This window comes from Mustela erminea, chromosome 4, assembly GCF_009829155.1.
Source record: "Mustela erminea isolate mMusErm1 chromosome 4, mMusErm1.Pri, whole genome shotgun sequence".
NCBI classification, from domain to species: domain Eukaryota; kingdom Metazoa; phylum Chordata; class Mammalia; order Carnivora; family Mustelidae; genus Mustela; species Mustela erminea.
In genome coordinates, this window is record NC_045617.1 from 120,594,315 (window position 1) to 120,622,224 (window position 27,910).

General features: G+C 36.7%; 1 protein-coding gene across 10 annotated transcripts in view; it reads left to right on the plus strand.

Annotated features, from left to right (window-relative positions):
* The window catches only part of TSBP1 (testis expressed basic protein 1), a 264,417-nt gene that overhangs the window by 90,061 nt on the left and 146,446 nt on the right, over positions 1-27,910 (plus strand). For all 10 annotated transcript variants that reach the window (XM_032340735.1, XM_032340740.1, XM_032340741.1 and 7 more), the window contains 2 exons: positions 12,866-12,886; positions 18,332-18,352. In XM_032340735.1, the coding sequence (XP_032196626.1) occupies positions 12,866-12,886; positions 18,332-18,352 (42 nt within the window). The remainder of the gene's footprint in view (positions 1-12,865; positions 12,887-18,331; positions 18,353-27,910) is intronic.

A 27,910-nucleotide genomic window follows, 5' to 3' on the forward strand; every position in this document is an offset into this window, starting at 1 on the left:
CAAATCCTTAACAATGGACATTTGGCTTCTTTCCAGCTTTTGCCATTAGCCAAATGGTGATATAATAAACATCTTTGTACAATATAAAGATTTTATTTCTGTAGGATAGATTTCCAAAATGGAACTGGCAAGTCAAGAGAAAAAGGAAATATGCATTTTTAATGTTAAAATATGTAATCACTTTCCTGAAAATTTGTAATCACTCATATTCTGACCAGGGATGTCTGAGTTCTATTTTCCCCACACACTCACGGGTGCTACACAGAGTATCTACTGAGAAAAACAGTAATGAGAAAAGTGGTAGCTAATTCTTTTTTGTCTGTGTAATGGGAACAATAATATCTAACTCTTGCTTTGATTGTATTTCCCCAACACCTAGTGAGACTGAGCAGTTCTTATAGGTTTCTTGGTCTTTTGGACTCACTCTTCTGTGAATTACTCATTTTCCATACTGGCAGTTTGTCCTTTTCTTATTCAGATTCAACTCAAGTAAGTGCTTTTTGTCTATTAATGTTTTTCACCTGCCATTTGTGTTAAGAAAAAAAAAAATTTCTCTATCTACTTCTTCTTGCCAACATCCAATTCATTCATCCTGTTCCCTAAAATTATATCCTGATTCTGACCACTTCTCACCTCCTTCATCAGGTAATCCAAAACTTCCCCATAGCTCATCTGTACTACTGTGATAACCTCCAAAGAGAGCTTCTCTCTTTGTCTGAATCATACTTTTGTTCTAATTGTCTTTTAATTTTATTTTTAGAGAGAGAGCACACTAGCCCAGTGGTTGGGGCAGAGGTGAGAGAGAGAGAGAGAATCTCAAACAGGCCCCATGCCCAGTGCTGAGCCCCGTACAGGCTTGATCTCACCACCCTGAGACCATGACCTAAGCTGAAACCAAGAGTCAATCACTTTACCAACTAAACAACCCAACTGACTCAGAACATACTTTTAAAATGTAAACTAGTAAATGTAAAAAAAATGTAAAATCTAAAATGTAAACATTTTACTAATGTAAAAATGTAACTCATGTTACTTCTCTGCTCAAGACCCTCCAAAGGTCTTCCAGTCATTTCTGTGTGAAAGTTCAAAATTCTCAGGACCTTCACAGCCTCATAGTATGCAGCTTCTGGGTTCTCCTCCAGCCTCATACCTCATTGCTGCAGGCACACTGTGGTTTCATTTTTCTTCATGCCCACCAAGCATGTTCCCACTTCAGGGACTGCCTCAAACACTTTCCCCAAAACATGTACACAACTCACTTCCTTAATTCTTTAAGACGTCAGCTTAAATGACTACCCTAACGCCAACAGTATTTCTCCACTCTCTATCCTTTTGTCCTGACTTTTCTTCATACCATTTATCCCTACCTCACATTACACATTTATGTGTTTACTGATTTTCTGCTCCCATAGATGTAAACTCGGAAACTCTGAAGACAGGAACTATGTTTTATTCACTGCTGAATCTCTAGGGCTTAAAAAAGTGTGTCACACACAGTAGATGTGAAAAAAGAATTGTTAAATGAAATAAAATAAAATAAAATGAAGGTATCTTTTACTCTATAGAAATTTATTGCATTTAGTCAAATGTGTCTGCCTTAATTCTGAGAATTTCTAGGCTTTCAATGCGTTTCCCCTACTACTGTGGTAAGCATACTCATTTTTTTTTTCCTAAAAATTCTCTTTCACACTTATTAAATCCATTTGTTTATGTTGTAAAATTGGTGTTTAGTTTTCTCTTCTAGATGGAAATCAAATTTATCAGCAGCATTTGTAAAATAAACCTTTCTCCACTACATAATTCATTTTAAATGGCAGTAATGTTTCCCTCCAGGAAGCAAAAATTGGTTCTTGAGGGTCAAAAAATTGTATTCTATTAATGTATAAATCACAGATATTCATAAAGTACATAGGCAGATGTATAGTATATTCATGAAATACATAAGCAAACATATAGTCTATTTGTAATATAGAAATCTTATGAAGGGAATGATTAGAATAAAAATGTCTTAAGGTTCCTTATGAGATTATAATAAGAAAATATGTCAAAGTCATACTGCTTTGATTACACAAGCTGTAGGAAAGTTTGAATGTCTATGAGGCATGTCTGGATCTACTCTTCTTTTTTTATTGTTTTCTTGGTCTTTTGGGCATATGGTCTACCATGTGAACTATATATATTTTTCAGTTCTCCCTCTAATCTTCTTTGCTTTTTTCAGTTCTCCCTCTAATCTTCTTTGCTTTAAATTCCAGTTAGTTTACATACTTTGTAATACATACTTTGTAATATTAATTTCAGGTGTACAATTTAATGATTCAAAAATTCTATACAACACTTGAAACTCATGACAACAAGTGCATTTCATCTCCACACTCACCTCTCCTCTGGTAACCATCAATTTTTTCTCTATAGTTAAGAGTGTTTCTCAGTGTGCATTTTAGAATCTTTTAGAAAACATTTTAAGTCACACACACACCAGCAAAGAATAGAAAAGAAAAGGAAAAAGCTGCATGCATTTTGTTTAGAATTGCATTGAATCTATAATTTATTGGGGGATAATTTACATAATTTACATAAATTACATAATTTACATCTTAACATTTGTGAGTCTTCCAATCCATTAATAAGATTTTTCTTTCCATGTAACAGTCTTCTTTAATTTTCCTGAGTATAGTTTTATAGTTTCCTACGTTGAAGTCTTGCATATCTTCCAATATCTTTATCCTAAAATTATTCAGATTTTACATTTCTTCTTATATTTCATTTTACCTTTTCATCTTAATGAATTTCTGCTCTTATCTTTACTACTCCTTTAGTCCTACTTGCTTTGGTTCAATTTGCTTTTTTTTAAATTTCTTGAGTTGAATGTTTATATAATTAATTTTTAACAATTTTCTTTTCTAACATTTGCATTTAAATTTCTAAATTTAAGGCTTTAACGGTATCCCATAAATTTTGAAACATAGTATTTTCAATATCCCTCATTAAAAGTATATCTACTTCCATTGTAGTTTTTACTTAACCTATCAGTTTATTTTTAAGATATAATTCTTTATTTCTGAATATATAGAAATTCTCTAATCTAATTATCTTTCTTTTTTATTAAATTCCAGTTTAATTTCACTGTGAGAAAACATCTTTAATTTTACTTTTGATGTACTTGATAAAAAATGCATTTTTCTGTTGCTGAATACAGTGCCATATACATATAAATAACAATTATATTGTCCATCTATATCAAACTATTTTTTTGTGCCTCATCCATATTTTACTGGGATGTATCATCCATTCTGTTTGCAGACTGCAGGTCAGTCAATTTATGCTTTATGTATTTTAAGGCAATGTGATTTCATGCATATATATTTAGATTTGCATAATCTTCATGAACTGATTGTTTTATCATTGTGAAATGATCATCTTTATTTCTAATAATGATTTTTGACTTAAAGTTTACGTTGTAGGAAATTTAGTTATTCCAGCTTCTTTTTTTTTTAAAGATTTTATTTATTTGACAGATAGAGATCACAAGTAGTCAGAGAGGCAGGCAGAGAGAGAAGGAAGCAGGCTCCCTGCTGAGCAGATAGCCTGATCTGGGGCTCAATCCCAGGACCCCAAGATCATGACCTGAGCCGAAGGCAGAGGCTTAACCCACTGAGCCACCCCGGCACCCCTCCAGTTTCCTTTTTTTAAAATTTATTTTTATTTATTTTCAGCATAACAGTATTCATTATTTTTGCACCACACCCAGTGCTCCACGCAATCCGTGCCCTCTCCAGCTTCCTTTTGAATAGTGTTTGCATCGTTTCTTTTTGATTATTTCACTTATAACTTTTCTGTATTTTAACGTTTTGGGTATGTCCCTTGTAATGCAGGTGTGTTTCTAAACTGATCTAATAATCATATTTTAAATGAAACATTTAATCTACTTAAACTCAATATTATCATAGGTATATTTGGACTTAAATATGTTCTAGTATTTCTATTTTTGCTTCACACATCCTTTTTGACTTTTCTATTAGCTGGTTATGCATTACTTAACCATTCTTCTAATGAGCACTTTAAAATATACATAATGTGTCCCTGACTTGATCTAGTTTTATACAAATTAGAAAATTTACCTCTTCTACATAATGCAAGGACATTAGAAGTTTTAACTTCATTAGTTCCAACTTAAATCTTACTTTTGTTATAGATTTTAATTCTATATAAACTTTAACTCTCATAAAATTTTGTTTCATAAGTCAGTATTTATTTAGATAGACTCACATATTTACCTTTCCATTCCTCTTCAGTCTTACCTGTATTTGCTAGCATATATACAGAGCAATAGTTTTCTTTCTGCCTGAAGAATACCTTTTGGGTTTTTGCTAGTGAAGAACTATATGTGACAAACCTCCCCCCTCCCTTTTTCTCCATCTGAAACTATCTTTATTTCACCTCCATTTTGTAAAATGTCATTATTGGGCACAGAACTCTTGATAATTATTTTCCAAATTCATTTTTATAGAAATAACTCCTTTTTTGCATTACAATGCGTTGGTTTGCTTAAACTGTGTGATTTCAAAACAAAGACCATGCGTACATGCTTTGAGTACAAACGCAACTCTCAAGGTGAGCATATAACTTAAATGGCAAGAGTTACAGTTAATGGACACAGAACAGAGCAGCCTACAAGTCACATAAGCACTGGTCAATATATTATATTGAAGGATGAAAATTTGAGAACTTGATTAAGTTAAGGTTGCTGAAGAGAACATCCAATTCATGGATTAAAGTATTTCCTCTTTCCCATCCTGAAAACTTTATTACATTAGTCAGTTTACCTCAGAGAGCACATTAAAAAAAAATCATACTCTTGAAATAGTGCCTGTTGGAACCTGTTTTTCTATGATCTGACAAATGAATTTTTACCATGGCTGGGTATAGATATATTGGATTATAAGCTTATTTTCTAAATTACCAGTGTTATTTTTTGACAGTCTTACATCTAGTACTGCTGATGAGGAATCAGACACTGCTTTGACTCTTCCCATCATACAAAGCCTAATAGTTTTGGCTTTAATAGTTGTACTTTTATCCTCCTTTACCAAGCTATGCCTGTCCCTCATTTCGATTTATAATCTTGTGTCTGTCCTCAACTCAGGAAACACTAATTTATTACGTTATCTGTTCAAGCACATCCTTCTGGGTCTCCTAATATTCTCCTGTTAGATGAATTGGGTCTGACCTCCAAATTTCTCTTCCCTTGGCTTCTACTTCTTGGTGTTTTATCTCTTTATTGAGAGGCATTTCTTCCATTCAATCTTCCAAAGCACTAATTCACTTCTCATTAATAAACATTCTCTTTTCCAATTTTCTCATCAATTTTTTAAAATAGTTTTATTTTTTTAGGGCAGTTTTAGGTTCACAGAAAAATTGAGCAGAAAGTACTGAGTTCTCATATCTCCTCTGCACCCCATATGCATAGCTTCCCCCACTACCAATATCCTGCACCAGCATGGTGCACTGTCACAATCAATGAACCTACACTGCGTTATCATTATTGCAAAAGTCCATAGTTTATTTTACATTTCACTCCTGATGCAGTACATTCTATGGATTTTGACAAATATATGACATGTATCCACTAATACAATATCACACAAAATAGTTGGTTGCCCTGGAAATCCTATGGGCTCTGCTTATTTATTTATCCTTCCCACCCATGAACCAACACCTGACAAACACTGATATTTTTGCCTTGACCACAGGTTTTCTTCTTCAAGAATATCAAATACTTAGAATGACAGAGTATGTAGTATTCTCAGATTAGTTTCCTTTATTCAGTAATATGCATTTTAGTTTTCTCCTGTCTTTTTATCATTTGGCAGCCTATTTTTCCATGTTTAGTGACATGTAATTGACATACAGTACTGTATACCTTTAAGATGTACAGCATAATGATTTGACTTACATATATTGTAAAATGATTAGCACAATAAGTTTAGTTAATATCCATCATCATATATCATACTCCCCAAAATGAAAGTGTTTTTCTTTGTGGTGAGAACTCTTAGGATCTTCTTTCTAAACAACTTTCAAATATACCCTATGATGGTGTTAACTAAGTCACCATGTTGTACATTATATGTACATCCAGTATTTAGGTCTCTTATAACTGGAAGTTTGGACCTTTTGACCACCTTCAATCCAGTCTTCCCCCATCTTCCCTCCCACCTCTAGTAACCACAAATCTGTTCACTCTTTCTATGAATTTGTTTTGTTTTGTTTAAGATTCCACATATAAGTGAGATCATACAGTTTTTGTCTTTCTCTGACTTCCTTCGCTAAGCCTAATGCTCTCAAGAGCCATCCATACAGCTTAAAATAGCAAAATTTAATTCTATTTTATGAAGTTATGTTCCCTCTATGCCTAACTTTCAGATTTTATCATGAATTGATGTTGAATTTTGTCAAATATTTTTCTCTGCATCCATAGAAATGATCACACAATTTTTCTTTCATTCTATTAATTTGATACATATTTATTGATTTTAATATATTGAACCATCCTTGCATCCCAGGAATAAATTCTACCCAACCATGGTGAATGCTGCTTTTAATGTGCTGTTGAATTTCATCTGCTGGTATTTTATTGATAATTTTTGCATCCATATTTATCAGGAACATGGACCTGTAGTTCCTTGTCTCATAGTGCCATTTTCTGGCCTTGTTATCATAATGATGTTAGCCTCATAAAATGATTCTGATGGTGTTCCTTCTTCATTGATTTTTCTGGAAGAGTTTGAGAAGTATTGGCATTAATTCTTCTTTAAGTGTTTGGTAAAATTCAGTGAGATCGTCTGGTTCTAGGATTTTCTTTGTTGGAAGATTTTTTATTTGATTCAATCACTTTACTAGTAATAAGCATGTTCAGATTTTCTATTTCCCCTTGATTTAATCTTGGTAGGTTGCATGTTTCCAAATATGTTCCCATTTCTTCTAGGCTATCCAGTTTGTTGGCATATAGTTGCTCATAATAGCTTCTTATAACCCTTTGTATTTCTGTGGTACCAGATATAATGGCTCCTCTTTCATTCATAATTTTGTTGATTAAGGTCCTCCTTCTTTTTTCTTAGTTTAGCCTAATTTAAAGTTTGTCAATTTTATCTTTCCAAAGAACAGACTCTTAGTTTGTTAATACTTTCTATTGTTTTCCATTTCATTTATTTCTGATCTAGTCTTTTATTGTTTCCTTCCTTCTGTTAACTTTGGGTTCAGTTTGGTTTTTTATCCATGAAAGACCTGAGGTCGTAGCTCATATCTTTTTACCACTGAATAATATTCAAATGCCTGAGTGTCCCACAGTTCATTTATCGATTCACTTACTGAAGGACAGCTTAGCTGCTTCCAAGTTTTGTCAATTATGAATAGAGCTGCTAGACACATTCATGTGTAGATTTCTGTGTGGGTATAAGTTTCGAACTCCTTGGGGAATACCGAAGTGCAGGACTGTCTAATCATATGGTAAGATTTGCATGAAATCATCAAACTATACCAAAGTAGCTGTACCATCTGCATCCCACCAACAAGGGATTAGAGCTCCTGTGGCTCCACCTCCTTACCAGCATTTGATGATGTCAGAGTTTTTGCCCACTCTAATAGGTATGCAGTGGTTCCTCATTGTTTCTTCATTTACACTTTCCCTGTTGACACAGGACATGGGACACTTACTCACATGCTTATTTGCCATCTGTGTATCTTCTTGGTGAGGTGTCTGTTCAGATTTTTGTGCATTTTTTAGCCAAGGTGTTCCTTTTTATTATTATTAAGTTTCAAGAGTTAGTTCTATATTTTGGATAACAGGCTTGTATTAGAAATATCTTTTGCAAATACTTTCTCCTAATCTGTGGCCTATCATTTTTTTTTACTGTCTTTCACAAAACAGGAATTTTTAATTTTAATAAAGTATAGCTTATCAATTATTTCTTCCATGGGTGTTGTGTGTTATATCCAAAAACTCATCACCAAACCCAGGCTAAGTTCAAATAGTTCTTTTGTTAGGTTGATTTTGACTCCCTTTAAAAATTTTTATCTTAATGTTCTTTTTTGAACTTTCATTAGTTCTGCTTCATTAGAAGACATGTTTTAGACATCCAATTTGGTTTCCCTCCCTCCAGATTTTGAGTAACATATATTATATGCTTGTTCAGGACAATTTTCTCTTAGTCATCAGATTAACTAACCAACTCTTAGGATTTCTCACTCATTGACAATCACTATGCCATAGAAATGGCAGGACCTGCTTATATTGGTTGTCTGTGTACAAAATGGTAAATCCCTGTTCTTATATTGAGACACAGAAAGGAAGATTTTTCCATGTCCCCCATCCCTTAGCTAACTCTTCCTTTAAGACAAGAAGTGGTAGCAATTTGGCCCAGCACAATGGGCAGGATCAAGGATACACTCCTAGGAACACAAATGAGTGGAAAATAATGGCCTTTCTTAATAAGCTCCATAGGTTTTCATGTGCTACACTCTCTCAATGAACCAGAAAATCCTGATTATTTTCCCTAGGCCACAAGAAAAGTCCCCAATTCTAGTACAAACACCTTAGCTCTATCATAGCGGCAAGGAAAAGCTTTCTTACTCTTTCTCCCTGAAGATCTCTATAGAACCAGCAGATTCAAATAGATCCTCCAGGTTCCATCAGCTGGCCTTCCTATGGCCATCATATTTCTTCAGAGAGTAAACTGAGAAGAATAAGGAGTCCTGATGTACTCACATCACTACATGTCACCATTCTACATATAATATAAGATAAATATGAACTAAATATTGCAGAAGAACAACAGAAAAGAGCCCACTGGTTATAATTCAGCACATCAAGTCCTTTAGAATGAAATAGGTATCAAGCATAGGGAACAATGACCCATACTAAGACTATAAAGCAGTGGACACCCTATAATATATATATTTTTTCTAACTCAACAAATAAGTGAGAGTCTTGAATTCCTTGAATTCAATTCCTTGAATTCTTAAATTTCCAGAGTTCCTGTTCTGAATTCTTTCCCTCAGATAAACAGTCCCATGAAGTAAGAGGAAACAAACTTCCTTTTAGATGAAATTGTGCTTCCAATCATGGTCACTCCAGAGAATGAGACAGGAAGAAAAGGCTCTGGCAGTCTGAGGACTCACTCAAAATATCCATAAGCAGGAGACCAGACATGATGATATAGGAAGAACTGAATTTAAAATCAACAGATTTGTTTCTTGTCTGACTATGGATTCCTTTTTAGGTTAATTATTTGGAAATGTCAATTTACTTCTCTGGACCTTAATTTCCTAGTCTGTAAAATCTAAACTACCTTTTATTAGAAAATAGATGGTAAATACCTATGCTTTGAAACTCTTTCTTTTTATACTTTTATTATTTTTCTCAGAAACTAAGATTAAAAAAAAAAAAAAAAAAGAATTGCCTCTGTCCATAGAAGATGTCATTATCTGTGGATGGAACAAAGGGGAGAATGTTTGGTCCATTTTATAAGTAAGAAAAGAGTGAAACTGTTACCACACTGTGTCCAATTGTGGCAGCCTAGAGCCAACTTGCCAGCTAGAGTGATAACAGAGGAGAAAGGGCAGATACCATGCAAGTAAAGGTGTCTATACTATTCCCCTTTCCATGAAGATCTTCCACATTGTCAAGCAGGCCTGACATGGGTGACTAAACAATAACAAACACAATAGGAAAATGAACAATTGAGCCACTGGCCTCTCCAGAGCACAAGCAACCTGGGTAAACAAAGGAGATCATCCCCTCAGTATTACTAAAGAAACAAAGCAAAATTCATAATGCAAACACTCTAATTTCCTGATTTGACTCTCCACTGAGATATGATAACCCTTTTTTCTAACTTAGTAGTGATGACCCAGTAATCAGACACCCAGAAAATTAATAGTCCATTGAAAAACTAGCACTCTTTAGTTTCTGCAAAAGTTATGGTGAATCTGGATTTCTTTGGATTTTCCTAATTAGGGTTTTATAATAATTCTCATGACTGGGAACTTCTCTAGGTTTGTATTTTCTACAAAGAAGGATTCCGTTTTGGAAATAAGGCATATTTTTTTTTATTCTCTCTCTTTTTTTTAAGATTATTTATTTATTTGACAGAGATCACAAGTAGACAGAGAGGTAGGCAGAGAGAGAGGAGGAAGCTGGCTCCCTCCTGAGCAGAGAACCCAATGCGGGGCTCGATCCCAGGACCCTGGGATCATGACCTGAGCTGAAGGCAGAGGCTCAACCCACTGAGCCACCCAGGTGCCGTGGAAATAAGGCATATTTTAAAGTATAATTTTCCATTATATATTCAACACATATTAATTTATACCTACCATGCCAAGTTGCTAATGTCAGTCTCTGTTTAAGGAACTCAGAAACCATTTGAAAAAAAAAACCACACATGTAACCACAAACTCAGTGTAACCAACTAATAACCTCATCACATCTCTTCATTAAAGCAAATAACCTGTGGAGAACAATAAGACTACACTTGATTATTAAACAACTTATATCCTATCACATATATTTTAAAAAATAAAAAGTCCCTTTTCTTTACAAAACATATAGATCATTCAACCATTGCCTTAGTCAAAGAAACGAACTCTTTACAAATTAGTAATCTAAAGATTTCTACAGTAATGATGTAAGAAATAATGCTAATAGCCCTAGGAGAGCAATTTGAAATGTGTTCAAGTCTGGAAAGGAGAACACGAAATCAATGGCTTTCCCACCAAAAGTAAGATTCATAAATATTAACTACAGTTTCTAGTTCTCTCACCCTGCTTTACTTAATATTATTAGGATGATCTGATGTCACTGACAATTTCACATCAAATGCCAGACATGAAAGAGTGGGAACTGTTCCATATCCAATAAAATCTATGTAAATTTTCCTGTTCACTATTACAACAAAAAGAATAAACAACAAGAGAAGCTGTCTTAATCTTTTTTGGATGAAGAAATAGCAAACTTATTTACACATACATAAGTATTCTACATGCATATTTATATATGTGTACATGTGTATATAATTTTATGTGTTTCTTAAGTTGTAAAAAGAAAATCTCTTAGTATCACTAATATTTCCTTTTCAACAAACAGGAAGAATGAGGGTGGGGTGGTGTGAGTGGACAGTGAGAGTATGAGAGAAAAGATAAGAACAGTTAGAAGGGGTAGAAGTAGAAATACAATATATGTAGTGTTTTAACATCCTCGAGGCTCGATTCAAATCCCCATTTGTTTTTAAAGAGAATTTTTGGGGCATCTGGGTGGCCCAACAGGATAAGCTTCTGCCTTCAGCACAAGTAATGATCTCAGGGTACTGGGATCAAGCCCAGAATCTGGTTTTCTGCTTAGCAGGAAGTCTGCTTCCCCCTCTCCCTAGGCCCCTCCTCTCTGCTCATGCTTTCTGTCTCTCTCAAATAAATAAATAAAATCTTTAAAAAGAGAGAGAGAATTGTGGCCTTCAAAAGAATCATAGGCAATAATAATAACAATAACTTTATATCCAAGCCAAATCATGGTCATTTATGTATTTTATAGGCATTTGGGGAAAAATGCAGAAATTATCAGCAATTCCTTATCTATATAACATTCCTACTTTGCTTTCTCCATGATAGGTACAGAAGGCAGTATTAATAACTATGGATATTACAAAAATCTCCATGTTCCTAATTTCATTCCCGTTTTCCTCTTGCCCAATAATTAGCATGCCACTGCCACTAACTTACCAACAATGGGCAGGAGCATTTAAGAAAGGTGATCAATAAAATCTATTTTTCTACTATCCATATGTAGTCAAGAGTTCTGATGTGGGATCCCTAACAAATAGGGAAACGGTAAGAATATGATGAAAATGTGAATAAAGCAAGATTTGTGAATTCTAATGCCTTCATTTATAATGAAAAGTTTTAGTCAAAGACATAGAAAAATATTCATGGATGTTGTTGCCCCGAATCTACCAAACTCAGGAAATCTGAAAACCATCAGATTGGTTGTTCTTAAATTACAACAAAAGATGCACACAATGATTGATTCCACTGAAGCTGACTTTTTCTGATGCAATAGTATAGGTTCATTTTCATGTTCCTCACTAAAAAATAAAAATAGTATCCTTTTTCTTAAACAAACAAAACAAAAGATTTGATAATCTGTGATTAAACTTTCTGAATAAAAATAGATGTTACTTTCCTATTTCTCAGCAAATTTATAGACTTGATATAAATAAATAACCCTGAAATAATAAATAAATAAAACAAGATAAAAGTAAAATATAATAAGTATAATAAATAAATATATAAATAAATAAAAATGAATATAAATATATAATAAATATGAATTTTAAAATCTATGAAATAATAAATAAAATAAAATATAAATAAATAAACAGATATCTCTGAAATAAAAAGAGATGTAAAGGAGGACAGAATAGATGCACAATTCCCAAACCTATGACATTTCTACTATAAAGACCAAGAAGAGCAGATAAAGATGACAAAGGGCTCTAAAATTGTCTAATTTGAAAATGAATCTCCCCAAAGGAGTACAGAGGAAAATGTCACATTGGGCTTCTTCCCTGAAGAAAACCACACTCATATATTTACATCTGTATTCTGTGGAAGACTCAGAACACTCAGCAAGTACCTGGATACTTCCTTAACTCTGCTGGACTTTTGTTTATAACTTCCTTGAAAAGCTTTTGATCTCTCTACTCACTGTTGCTGTCAATGACTTATTAGTCATACACAAAAATAGTATTAAAGAAAGCTAGAGTTTCCTTCCCTTAGGCAAATGATACTTATATGTTCATTTGTGTTTATATTTCAGAAAAGACAACAGAACCCTGCAGTAAGTTTCTTTTTTGTTTGTTTATTTCTTATTTGTGATTTAGAATTAATGGTCTGGAAGACTCCTGTGTATATTACCAGTTTCATGTCTATCATATTTAAATATAAGACCCCTGAATTCAGGGGTCAGGAGAGGAGGGAGTTATAGTTTAACAAGGCATTTACCTCAACTGCCTGCCTAAAATCCTGCTGGAATGAAATAAAGAAATGGAAAAAGCATATACACAAGGAATACAAGGAAAGGAAATGAGATCAGTTTGTAAGTGCTGAGAAATTTTTGAAAACAGATTACTGACAGAAGAGATAGAAGAAACCTGAAAATAAGCAGTAGAGAAAGGAAAGAAGAATGTCAATTCAAAATTCAGAAAAGGCTCACAAATTGAAGGCAGAAATACAGGGCGGGATGGCCAGTTAACAGTCGTTATCTGACTAGTTCCCATTCAAGATGGCAGCATAGGATGATCCTGAACTCACCTTCTCTGACAGACCCATTAAATCTTTGGCTATATATGTGTGTGGAATGATTTCCTCTGGGGGCGGGGGAAGGACTGGTGAACTAACCCTCTCACATGGGCTAAACAAGGGGGTAACCACATCGAAGTTGTTAGGAAAGGTTAAGACACAACAATCCTGCCATATTTCCCATGCATTGAGCAGCAATCCATAATTGGTGCGAAGAACTCACAACCTGGAGCTTCTCCTTAAGGGGCAAAGGATTCATACCCCACACCAGCCCCATCCACCCAGCTTGAGAGATGAACCCTCAAAATATCTGGCTTTGAAGACCAATAGGACTCATGCCCACAAAAACCAGAGAGATGGAGCCAATTGAGGATAACCTTTAAAGGGCACCCAGACTTACTACTCCTCCACCAGGACCCAAGACAGAAGCAGTCCCTTGAAATGTGTATAGCTATTATGTGAAAGAGATTCATTTCCTAGTTTTAAAGTATTTATCTGAGGTATATGGTCTTGCTGGATAATCTCTGGAGATGGAGACTGGTGACCACCATCTTCCTATTCTCCTTCCATCTTACTAAAGTCAATGGTTACCATTTTCTCCCTCATTTTTTTCCCCTTTTCTTTGTTTCTTTTTATTTTTAATTTTTTTTTCTTTTTGACTCTCCTTTGGCCTCACTCCAGCCCATGTGTACCATCTTTGCACACTCCCTCTGCCACATGACAGTGCCAGCATCTCCCAGAAGGGAGCTTCTACACACAACTGGTACCTCAGTTTTATTTTTGTTTGTTTGCTTTTTTAATCTACTGACTCATATTTTGTCACTGTCACCCACGCTTGCTTGCCTGGCTCTGGAGATCATGGAGGCTTGCTTTCTTGGGTCCCATGAGACTTTATCAATCAGAGAAACAGATCTAGGCAGACTACCACCTCAGTCGTCTGAGAAAAAGACCACTTTGCTGGTCATTGAACTTTGGCCTGAGGAAATCTTCCTTCTGTTTTGACACACTTTAGGAGCCTACAGAGATGTTGTCTGGGAATGGTGGCCAGTAGATAGATCTTTGTGCTTTTCCTTTGCCTCACTCCAGTTCATTGGTATCTTACAGAAAGGAGTCTATACCCTTCTCTGGTATCCAGATTTTTGTGGCTGCCAGGGAACTCCTCCACGTCACCTGGCTTTGGGGGCCAGTGAGGCTTATGTGCACTGTTCCATGGGACTATAACCAATGGAGAAAGTGTTCTTAAACAGCTAGTACCTCCAGAGCAAAGAAAGGAGCTCAATCATTCTGTGAAAGAAGTCAATTGTTTTATCATCACAGCCACAGACAGAGTGGCAGACTTCTAGGTAAACAGACCATAAATGTCTCCTGAGACTTCAGAGGGTAGGAAAAATCTTCAGAGTAGCAGCATCTCTCAATAGGGAGCTCTTATGTATGTCCAGTGCTCCTGTTTTTATACCTGGTGATCTGACTTTCACATCTGCTGACCAGGGGATACCTGTTGATCACCTAGCTTTAATGGGCAAAGGAGCTTGCCTTCCTGAGTCCCATGAGACTACAAGAGTCAGAGCAGCTCTTGGTAGGCTATAATCTCCAGCCGTACTACATAGACAGCAGACTGAAACACAACCCCAGCCTTTCTGTGAAAGAGGCCTACTTCCAAGTCCTGGCGCTTCAGACTTAGGGGCCGACATCAGCTCTGGCACACATCCAGAGGCTACAGAGGCACTCTCAGGAACACAGGCCAAAGAACGCCAACTCAACAATCTCCTTCTGCCTCACTATACCTCACTTTTTATCTCCTACAAGGGAGCTTGTAACTAGACTACTGATTTTTACAACTGCTGCCCAGGGGACACCTCCAGATCACCTGTCTCTGGGGACCAGGAGAGCTTATATATGTAGGCCCACAAGACTGCCTAAATACGCATTTATTTCAAGCTGTCGTGTGGCTTCCAATTAGCCTGAATCTAGGTGGGCTGGCAGATCCTCCCCTTTGGGACACTGACTGGTCTTGGCACACCCTCAACAACCAGGAGGTATTAAAAGTCAAATTGGCTGCTTGCACAACCATAAAGGTTTGATAGACATCCAAGGGCTAAACCAGGGTTTAGTGATAAAGTTCATTTGCACAAGAAGACAATCTTTGAAGATTGTGAGAAGTGGCTAATGAATGGAAACCAACACAGAGAAAGAGAGCAAAATGAAGAAAATGACACTATGTTCCAAACGAAATAAAATGATAAAACATTGGGGGGGGGGGCAATCTTAATCAAACAGAGATAGGTAATTTACCTGATAAAGAGTTCAAAGCTATGGTCATACAGATACAGTGAAAACTTCAGGGAGATGAAAATACAAGAAAGTAACAAAAAGAAGAGACAGAACTGAAGAATACAGTAACTGAGCTGAAAAATACACTAGAGGGTTCCAAAGGAGACAAGGTGAAGCAGAGTAAAGGATCATTGTCTCGAAGACAGAGCAGTGGAATTCATCCCAACACAGCATTAGAAAGAAAAAAGAATGCAATATATATTTGGATTTTCTTTCTTTCTTTTTTTTTTTTTAAAGATTTTATTTATTTATTTGACAGAGAGATTACAAGTAGGCAGAGAGGCAGGCAGAGAGAGGAGGAAGCAGGCTCCCTGCTGAGCAGAGAGCCCGATGTGGGGCTCGATCCCAGGACCCTAGGATCATGACCTGAGCGGAAGGCAACGGCTTAACCCACTGAGCCACCCAGGTGCCCCTGGATTTTATTTCTTAATCTAGTCTGAAAATACTTTCATTTAATAGGAATATTTATTTATCCATTTGTGTCCAGTATAATTATTCATATATTTGTATTTTTAATAATAATGTTACTAATCAGTTTGCTAATTCTCATATTTTTGTCTTTTTTTTGCCTTCTTTTGAAATAATTTCTTTTTTATAATTCTATTTTCCTGATATCATAGCATGTTAGCAACACACTGTTTTACTATTCTTTTAGGAATTACCATAGAGATGATAACATTCATCTTTGTGTTACAAAACTGTAACATAAATTGCTACATTTTTTAAAAGAGATTTTATTTATTTGAGAGAAAGAGAGAGAGTAAGAGTGAGAAGGAGGGAGAGGGAGAGAGAATCTGATGTGATTTCAAGCTGAGCATGAAGTCCAAGCTAGGGCTCAACCCCACAACAGCAAGATCATGACATGAGCAGAAACCAAGAGTCAGATGCTTAACTGACTGAGCCACCCAGGCACCCCTAAATTATTATATTTAACATTGAAAATTAATAAGAATACCCAACTTTTGTAGCAACATGGACGGGACTGGAAGAGATTATGCTGAGTGAAATAAGTCAAGCAGAAAGAGTCAATTATCATATGGTTTCACTTATTTGTGGAGCATAACAAATAGCATGGAGGACATGGGGACTTAGAGTGGAGAAGGGACTTGAGGGAAATTGGAAGCGGAGGTGAACCATGAGAGACTATGGACTCTGAAAAACAATCTGAGGGTTTTGAAGGGACGGGGGGTGGGAGGTTGGGGTACCAGGTGGTGGGTATTATAGAGGGCACGGATTGCATGGAGCACTGGGTGTGGTGCAAAAATAATGAATACTGTTATGCTGGAAATAAAAAAAAAAAAAAAAGAAACTTAATAAGACAATATAAGGGGTATAAGAACACTGGAACACTCTATTTCTTTACTATTTATGCTTTCATTGTCATGCTCATTAAAAATGCATTTACTTTAATCCCTCAATATATTGTCATCACCATCACCATCATCATCATCATCATCACCATTTTTTATTCTGGATTTTCAATTTTCAAAATTTCTTTGGTCTCCTGGTTGCAAGGAAAATTTTTGCATTTTCAAGCTGCTATAACTTCAAGCTTTCCCATCAGTCTAAACTAGATTAGGAAGGAAAAATACTAATCTCCTTCTCTCAGGAAAATCAAACTGATGGATTTATTTGTATTGTATGAAAGATCTTAGAATGTATCAGTACCCTCCCTTTCTATTTCTAATCTGGGGATGGTCTGGTCTGCTCAAGTGAGGCAGTTGAGATTTCTGGATATTACCATATCTGATTATAAAACCACCCATAAAGAGAGTATAAAAACTTACATTAGGCAAGTTGGAAATGAGCATTTTTTTTCTTTTTTTTCTTTTCCCTTCAGAACACAATAAAACCAATGAAAAAGAATAACAAAAGGCATAAGCCTGAAAAACATTCTTAAAAATCACCAAAAGTGGGGCACTTGGGTGTCTCAATGGGTTAAGCCTCTGCCTTCAGCTCAGGTCATGATCTCAGGGTCCTGGGATTGAGCCCCGCATTGGGCTCTCTGCTCAGCAGGGAGTCTGCTTCCCCCTCTCTCTGCCTGTCTCTCTGCCTACTTGTGATCTCTCTCTCTCTGTCAAATAAATAAATAAAATCTTTTAAAAAATCACCAAAATAGGGGCACCTGGGGGGCTCAGTGGGTTAAGCCTCTGCCTTCTGCTCAGGTCATAATGTCAGAGTCTTGGGATTGAGCCCCATGTGGAGCTCTCCACTCAGCAGGGAGACAGCTGATTATCTGATACCTGGTTCCAGGGAGATTAGGGCAGCAAAGCCCAAAGTGACCTAGAGTGCAAGAGCCCAACAAGGGAATAGTCTCTGGACTTGTTAGTTTGCATATGAAAGTGTGCTGGCAGAAGAAATATTTTATGATCCCTAGGAATTGGCTAGACACAGGAGGGGCAGTTTTTCCAGAGTCAGCAAGGCTCCAGATGTCAAAGCAACAGAAATACAGAAAGCAAAGAGGAATGATTAGTATAATTAATTGAATTTTACATTTTGAAAATATATGACTTTGATTACAAAATTTAAATATTAATAATATATCCAATTACATCAATGTTGCATTTTACTCACAATGAAAAGCCTGTTGGAGAAACTAGTCTTTTTTGCAGGGTCAGATAACAATTTTGTATTTCTTTTGTTTGTGTTTCAGTTAAGACTCCAGAATCTGTTGGTAAGCCCATTTTCAATCTTTCACATACACTTTAGTCTCCCAGACAGAAAAACGTCTTTCAACTTTGCAGGTATGATAATTTACATTTTTAAAATCTCCCTAGACAAGATTACAGAATGAAAATATTAATCTCCTCTCAGACAAATTACACTTATATTATTTGTATTCTAGGGAAGAGCCTAAACCTATCAGTAGCCTCCTTTCCTATTTCTAATCTGTGGGTTCCTTCTGAAGTTTGGTTAAATGGCTAATAAAATTATAAGAAGCACAAACTTATAAAACATTCTAAGAAAACAGGAAGGATTGAAAAATTAGCAGCAAAGAAAAGCTTACACAGGAAATCTGTTATGTAACTCAGCTATGAAGGTTCTTTACACATCATGATATACTAACATAACATTAATATATGCTTAAAATGTGACATGACTTTGTGGGAGAAATAGGAAGAGGAGAAGTATATGGGAAAGGGCTAAAAAAAGAGGTAAAACTTTGATTTCCACGAGAGGAATCTAGTGTACCTTGTCCAAATTGGAGAAATCATAAAATATTATGTAGGTGTTCTAGAACTGCATATTGGTCAATAGCTTCCTCCCCTGAACAAAACTAATGTGAAAAAGAAACTGACAGTAAGATTTGGTGGGCCAGAGACCTAGTGTTTTAATTTAGAGAAAATAATTTAACTTTTAAAGTAAGTACCTATACTTAGATATATTAAAAGTTAAACTTAAATAAAACTATAAATTTTACATTCTAGTACATAACTTTATAAAGATAGAAAGCAAAACTAATCTCCTTCTAATGAGCAAACAACACCTATATTTTTATTTGCCTTCTTACTTCAATTGCATCTTCCAAATGTGTCAGTAATTTGAATTTTGGGAGTGCTTGGGTGGCTCAGTTGGTTAAGCATCTGCCTTCAGCTCAGGTCATGATTCCAGGGTCCTGTCACGTTCCCTGACCCCTGCTCCTTCCCCTGCTTGTGCTCACTCTCTTTCTGTCTCTCTCAAATAAATAAATAAATCTTTTTTTTTTAAGTTGATTTTTCAACACTATGTGCATTCATTACCAACTTACATGGAAGTTTTACATTCTCTGGCTGTCATCATTTCTATTTTTGTAAATTCTTACTTTAGAGAAATAAAGAAAATGGCAATCCCATCACCAATTTAGCCAAATGTTTGAACAAACTAGTAAGTCCCTTTTCTATCCCTTATCTCTAGTATGCTTAATTTCTTAGTAAGAGATTATTGTTTTTCCCTAAGAATTACAAGTAACAGTCCTATAAAGGAATTAAAAGTAACAGTCCTATAAAGTCCTTCTTTTAAAAATATAATTGTGAGATTGAAGTTAAATATAAAAATTTTTTAAACTTAATTTTCCTTCAAGAAGTTTGAAATCACACTATATTGAAAGAATTTTTTTTAAAGACAAAACCTAAAAGTCTAAAAAAGACAACAGAAACCATAAGTAATGAAAATTTAAAACAGAAGTATTAAAGCATAAGAAGCACAGTTAAGCACACTAAAAGTTAAGTCAGCTATTACTTATACATATGATATACTAAAAACTTCTATATGACATACAAAACTCCAAACTTCAGAGACCTAATCTCCAATCTCAAGAGACCTAACCCTGAACTGCAGAAACCAAACTGACTCAGTACCAGCTAACTTTTCAATCAGAGATGTAAAGTTGTGGTTGAGGAAAAGATAATTTCTAAAAACATTGTTTAAATAAGTCCATATACATGATCATATACATGATCTCCTCCATTCCCTTCCATCAGCCTTCCACACTGGTACATACAACGTACCAGAGTTGTGAATGCAAGTTGGTGCAGCTACTTTGGAGAACAGTGTGGAGATTCCTCAAGAAATTAAAAATAGAGCTTCCCTATGATCCTGCAATTGCACTACTGGGTATTTACCACAAAGATACAAATATAGTGAAAAGAAGGGCCATCTGTACCCCAATGTTTATAGCAGCAATGGCCATGGTTGCCAAACTATGGAAAGAACCAAGATGCCCTTCAACGGATGAATGGATAAGGAAAATGTGGTCCATATACGCTATGGAGTATTATGCCTCCATCAGAAAGGATGAATACCCAACTTTTGTAGCAACATGGATGGGACTGGAAGAGATTATGCTGAGTGAAATAAGTCAAGCAGAGAGAGTCAATTATCATATGGTTTCACTTATTTGTGGAGCATAACAAATAGCATGGAGGACACTTTGTGAGTTAGAGAGGAGAAGGGAGTTGGGGGAAATTGGAAGGGGAGGTGAACCATGAGCGACTATGGACTCTGAAAAACAATCTGAGGGGTCTGAAGTGGCGGGGGGGTGGGAGGTTGGGGTACCAGGTGGTGGGTATTATAGAGGGCATGGATTGCATGGAGCACTGGGTGTGGTGAAAAAATAATGAATACTGTTATGCTGAAAATAAATAAATTAATTTTAAAAAGCAGAAAATGGAGAAAAAAATTAAAATAACAGTCCAAGAGGATGTAATGCATAATAATAGGAGTACCAGACAAGAGAATATTTTTTTAATGGTGGGAGAAAATAAGGAGAGTGAGTCATGAGACTTCAAAATTGAAAAAGCTCAGAGTGCCTTTAAAAAAAAAAAATAATAAAAAGCTCTCTGCACAATGAATAGTGAAAAAAGACACACATCAGATCACATCAAGTATTTTCAAAATATGCTAGGAATGAAAAAAAAATGATACATACAAATGATCACCAATCTGAATGGCATCATATTTCTCAACAGTGGACTTAGGAAACATTGGAGCAAATGCTTCTCAATTCTAAAAGACTTCCAATGGATTGGTCCAAATCCCCAAGGAAATCTGTCAAGCAAATGTAAACATCATATGATTTAAAGTCTCAAAATTTTCATCTTCCATGCATTCCTTCTCCAGGAAAAACTGGAGAATATACTCCATCGAAACAAGGAATGTAAACCAAGGAAGAGGAAATCAAGAAATCCCCAAAACATGTTGTTTAATGCAGAAGGTCAAAATGTGGATTCCCAAATGAAATGGTCTTTTGATATGTCAAATAGGGTAGGCACAGTACCAGTTTTTCAATCAAACACTAATCTAGGTGTTGCTGTGAAGGTGCTTTTTGTGTGTGATTAAAGTCTGTATCAGGTTGGCACTAGGTAAAAGAGATATCCTACATAATCTGGTGGTCCTGACACAATCCCTTGGATAGCCCTTAAAGCAGAAGTGAATGGAAGCTGAAGCAGGAATCAGATGAGTCTGATTCACAAAAATCTAAGACTCTGGCCATTTGATAATGGTATCCCTAAAGAAGAAACAGATGCACGGTTTTCTAAATTCATACTTAGTGAAAGGATCCGAGGTCTAGGGAACAGAAGTCAGTTGAATCACTACTGATAAGTTACTCAATCAATTCTCTAATAGGAGACAGTCTACAGATCCAGAAATCATGGGATAAAGTGGAAGCCAGATCTTCTTGTAGACAGTCCTTGCTATTTTTCCAGCAATGTATAATATTAATCTTTTTATGGTCCATCGGTCAGAGTAGGATCCTATAAAGATAAGGGATTGGTGGGTTTTAGCTCAGGTCTGTCTGACTCTGTGGTTCCCCAAATCCACTCTACAGTTATTTATCCAGTTTCAGAATGAATCATTAGAACAGATATACTCAAAAACTGGCAGTATTATAACATTGGTTCCCTGATATGTGGAGTAAGGGCTATCATGCTAGTAATGGCCCAGTGGAACCCACAAAAACTGCTTTACCTAAACCAAAAATACCACATTCCCAGAGGATCGCAAACATTTGTGGCATGACCAAAGTCTTGATCCTCATTTAACTCACCTACTCAACCTATGCAGAAAATAAATGGATCTTGGAGAATGGCAGGTTATCATAAATTCAATCAAATAATGACTCAAATTGCACTGCTATTCCGGTTGTGGTTTCAATGCTTGAACAAATTAACACAAGCCCTGCTGCCATGCAACTACATATCCGCCAAACAATTTTTTTTTCCCTCTATTCTCTTAGTAAAGACCACCAGAAGCAGTTTGCTTTCAGTTGACAAGATAATCAGTATACATACACTGTCCTACTTCAGATCATTACAACTATACATCTGTGTCATAATTCAGTCTACAGGAATTTATATCACTTTTCCATTCTAGGATACTATGGTGATACCATGCTGACTAGCCCTGGCAAACAAGGAGAAGCAACTGCTATAGATATTTAGATAAAAGTTTAGTATATCAGAAGTAGAAAATAAACACAACAAGAATGCAGGGGCCTTTCACCTTAGCAAAATTTCATGGGGAGCACTAATGTGGGGTATGTCGAGATTTAATTCAATGCTGAGGTATAAGTTGTTGCCTCTACCCCTCCTACCAATGAAAAATGCACAATGCCTAGTGGACCTCTTTGTAATTCGAAGGCAACACGATACCCATTTGGGTGTGCTACTTCACCTCACTTACAGAATGACCTGAAAAGCTGCTAGTTTTGCATGGGACACAGCACAGGAAAAGGCTTGGTAGTAGATTCAGGCTGCCAGGCAAGTTGCTCAGCCACTTAGGCTTTATGATCTAGCAGACATGATGTGCTTGAAGTGTTACTGGCAGACAGAAATGCTGTGGAGCCTTTGGTAGGCCCTTAGGATTTTAAAGTTAAGTATCTGCCATCCTCTGCAAATAACTATTCTCATTTTGAAAACAAGCTTTTGGATTGCTACTGAGGCTGAATGCTTAACCGAGGACTACCAGATTGCCATGAGATCCGAGCTGCCCATCATGAACTGGCTGTTGTCTGAAACACAAACCCATAAAGCTGGACATGCACAGTGACCCCTGTAACCCCTTTCTGAGACATCCTGGAAGGAACGTGAAGGAAAGTCCTCCCAGTGGGCACACTTTCAAGCAGCACACATGACTGTTCATTTTGTCTGAAAGGGGCAATAGCCAGATATAGGAGTCTAAGTAAATTCATAGGCTATAGCCAATGGTTTGGCAGGATGGTCAGGAACTTGGAAGAGCACTGTAAATTGGTAACAGGGGAACCTGGGTGGCTCAGTGGATTAATCCTCTGCCTTCGGCTTGGGTCATGATCCCAGGGTCCTGGGATCGAGCCCCGGATCAGGCTCTCTGCTCAGCAGGGAGCCTGCTTCCTCCTCTCTCTCTGCCTGCCTCTCTGCCTGTTTGTGATCTCTCTCTGTCAAATAAGTAAATAAAATCTTTAAAAAACAAAACAAAACAGAGTCAAGATGGCAGAGAAGTAGCAGGCTGAGACTCTTTCAGCTAGCAGGAGATCAGCTTAATAGCTTATCTAAAGATTGCAAATACCTGCAAATCCATCGGCAGATCGAAGAGAAGAAGAACAGCAATTCTAGAAACAGAAAAACAACCACATTCTGAAAGGTAGGACAGGCGGAGAAGTGAATCCAAAGCGACATGAAGATAGACCCCGGGGGGAGGGGCTGGCTCCCAGAAAGCGGCGGAGAACCGGAACACAAAATTAGGACATTTAAAGGTTTGTTCCTCTGAGGGACATTGCTCCAGAGGTTAAACTGGGGCGAAGCTGATGCGGGGTCAGCGTGGCCTCAGGTCCCGCAGGGTCACAGAAAGATCGGGGGTGTCTGAGTGTCACAGTGCTTCTGGATATTGGAACTGGGAAGCCAGCTAAGAGATAGAGCCGACAGTAAGCTCACAGCTCGGGGTTACCTTGAACCGGTCCCAGGCTCGGTGAGATCAGAGCGCGGCTGGAGATCAGGCAGACGGGAGTTACTGGGCTCTGTTCTCTGGGGGTGCACTGGGGAGTGGGGCCGCAGGCACGTGGCTCCTCCAGGCCAAAGACCAGGAGGCCGCCATTTCTATTCCCGTCCTCCAGAACTCTACAGAAAGCGCTCAAGGAACAAAAGCTCCTGAAAGCAAACCCTAGTGATTACTCAGCCCCTGGTAAGGGCGGTGCAATTCCGCCTGGGGCAAAGACACTTGAGAATCACTACAACAGGCCCCTCCCCCAGAAGATCAACAAGAAATCCAGCCAAGACCAAGTTCACCTACCAAGGAGTGCAGTTTCAATACCAAGGAGAGCAGCAGAATTCCAGAGGAGGAGAAAGCAAAGCATGGAACTCATGGCTTTCTCCCTATGATTTTTTAGTCTTGCAGTTAATTTAATTTTTTTTCTTTTTCATTTTTTTTATTCTTCTGCTAAATTTTTTTTAACTTTTACCCTTTTCTTTTTTAACGTTTTTAACTAGTTTATCTAATATATATATTTTTGTTTTTTATACTTTATTTGTTTTCTTTTTTAATTCTTTTCTTTTCTTTTTTTCTTCTTTTTCTTTCTTTCTTTCCGAACCTCTTTTTATCCCCTTTCTTCCCCCTCATGATTTGGGATCTCTTCTGATTTGGTTAAAGCATATTTTCCTGGGGTTGTTGCCACCCTTTTAGTATTTTACTTGCTCCTTCATATACTCTTATCTGGACAAAATGACAAGGCGGAAAAATTCACCACAAAAAAAAAGAACAAAAGGCAGTACCGAAGGCTAGGAAACTAATCAATACAGACATTGATAATATGTCAGATCTAGAGTTCAGAATGACAATTCTCATGGTTCTAGCGGGGCTCAAAAAAAGCATGGAAGATATTAGAGAAACCCTCTCGGGAGATATAAAAGCCCTTTCTGGAGAATAAAAGAACTAAAATCTAACCAAGTTGAAATCAAAAAAGCTATTAATGACGTGCAATCAAAAATGGAGGTTCTCACTGCTAGGATAAATGAGGCAGAAGAAAGAATTAGCGATATAGAAGACCAAATGACAGAGAATAAGAAGCTGAGCAAAAGAGGGACAAACAGCTACTGGACAACGAGGAGAGAATTCGAGAGATAAGTGACACCATAAGACGAAACAACATTAGAACAATTGGGATTCCAGAAGAAGAAGAAAGAGAGAGGGGAGCAGAAGGTATACTGGAGAGAATTATTGGGGAGAATTTCCCCAATATGGCAAAGGGAACGAGCATCAAAATTCAGGAGGTTCAGAGAACGCCCCTCAAAATCAATAAGAATAGGTCCACACCCCGTCACCTTATAGTAAAATTTACAAGTCTTAGTGACAAAGAGAAAATCCTGAAAGCAGCCCAGGAAAAGAAGTCTGTAACATACAATGGTAAAAATATTAGATTGGCAGCAGACTTATCCACAGAGACCTGGCAGGCCAGAAAGAGCTGGCATGATATATTCAGAGCACTAAACGAGAAAAACATGCAGCCAAGAATACTATATTCAGCTAGGCTATCATTGAAAATAGAAGGAGAGATTAAAAGCATCCAGGACAAACAAAAACTAAAAGAATTTGCAAACACAAAACCAGCGCTACAGGAAATATTGAAAGGGGTCCTCTAAGCAAAGAGAGAGCCTACAAGTGGTAGATCAGTAAGGAACAGAGACAATATACAGTAACAGTCACTTTACAGGCAATACAATGGCACTAAATTCATATCTCTCAATAGTTACCCTGAATGTTAATAGGCTAAATGCCCGTGTCAAAAGACACAGGGTATCAGAATGGATAAAAAAACAAAACCCATCTATATGTTGCCTCCAAGAAACTCATTTTAAGCCCGAAGACACCTCCAGATTTAAAGTGAGGGGGTGGAAAAGAATTTACCCTGCTAATGGACATCAGAAGAAAGCAGGAGTGGCAATCCTTATATCAGATCAATTAGATTTTAAGCCAAAGACTATAATAAGAGATGAGGAAGGACACTATATCATACTCAAAGGGTCTGTCCAACAAGAAGATTTAACAATTTTAAATATCTATGCCTCCAACGTGGGAGCAGCCAACTATATAAACCAATTAATAACAAAATCAAAGAAACACATCAACAACAATACAATAATAGTAGGGGACTTTAACACTCCCCACACTGAAATGGACAGATCATCCAAGCAAAGGATCAGCAAGGAAATAAAGGCCTTAAATGACACACTGGACCAGATAGACATCACAGATATATTCAGAACATTTCATCCCAAAGCAACAGAATACACATTCTTCTCTAGTGCACATGGAACATTCTCCAGAATAGATCACATCCTCGGTCCTAAATCAGGACTCAACCGGTATCAAAAGATTGGGATCATTCCCTGCATATTTTCAGACCACAATGCTCTGAAGCTAGAACTAAACCACAGGAGGAAGTTTGGAAAGAACCCAAATACATGGAGACTAAACAGCATCCTTCTAAAGACTGAATGGGTCAACTGGGAAATTAAAGAAGAATTGAAAAAAATCATGGAAACAAATGATAATGAAAATACAACGGTTCAAAATCTGTGGGACACAACAAAGGCAGTCCTGAGAAGAAAATATATAGCGGTACAAGCCTTTCTCAAGAAACAAGAAAGGTCTCAGGTACACAACCTAGCCCTACACCTAAAGGAGCTGGAGAAAGAACAAGAAAGAAGCCCTAAGCCCAGCAGGAGAAGATAAATCATAAAGATCAGAGCAGAAAACAATGAAATAGAAACCAAAAAAAACAACAGAGCAAATCACCAAAACTAGGAGCTGGTTCTTTGAAAGAACTTAAAAAATTGATAAACCCCTGGCCAGACTTATCAAAAAGAAAAGAGAAAGGACCAAATAAATAAAATCATGAATGAAAGAGGAGAGATCACAGCTAACACCAAAGAAATACAAACTATTATAAGAACATACTATGAGCAACTCTACGCCAACAAATTTGACAATCTGAAAGAAATGGATGCATTCCTAGAAACATATAAACTACCACACTGAACCAGGAAGAAATAGAAAGCCTGAACAGACCCATAACCAGTAAGGAGATTGAAACAGTCATTAAAAAATCTCCAAACAAACAAAAGTCCAGGGCCAGACGGCTTCCCGGGGGAATTCTGCCAAACATGTAAAGAAGAACTAATTCTTATTCTCCTGAAACTATTCCAAAAAATAGAAATGGAAGGAAATCTTCCAAACTCATTTTATGAGGCTAGCATCACCTTGATCCCAAACCAGACAAGGATCCCATCAAAAAAGAGAGCTATAGACCAATATCCTTGATGAACACAGATGCAAAAATTCTCACCAAAATACTGGCCAATAGGATTCAACAGTACAATAAAAGGATTATTTACCATGACCAAGTGGGATTTATTCCAGGGCTGCAAGGTTGGTTCAACATCCGCAAATCAGTCAATGTGATACAACACATCAATTAAAGAAAGAACAAGAACCATATGATACTCTCCATAGATGCTGAAAAAGCATTTGACTAAGTATAGCATCCCTTCCTGATCAAAACTCTTCAAAGTGTAGGGATAGAGGGCATATACCTCAATATCATCAAAGCCATCTATGAAAAACCCACCGCAAATATCATTCTCAATGGAGAAAAACTAAAAGCTTTTCTGCTAAGGTCAGGAACACGGCAGGGATGTCCATTATCACCACTGCTATTCAACATAGTACTAGAATTCCTAGCCTCAGCAATCAGACAACAAAAGGAAATTAAAGGCATCCAAAT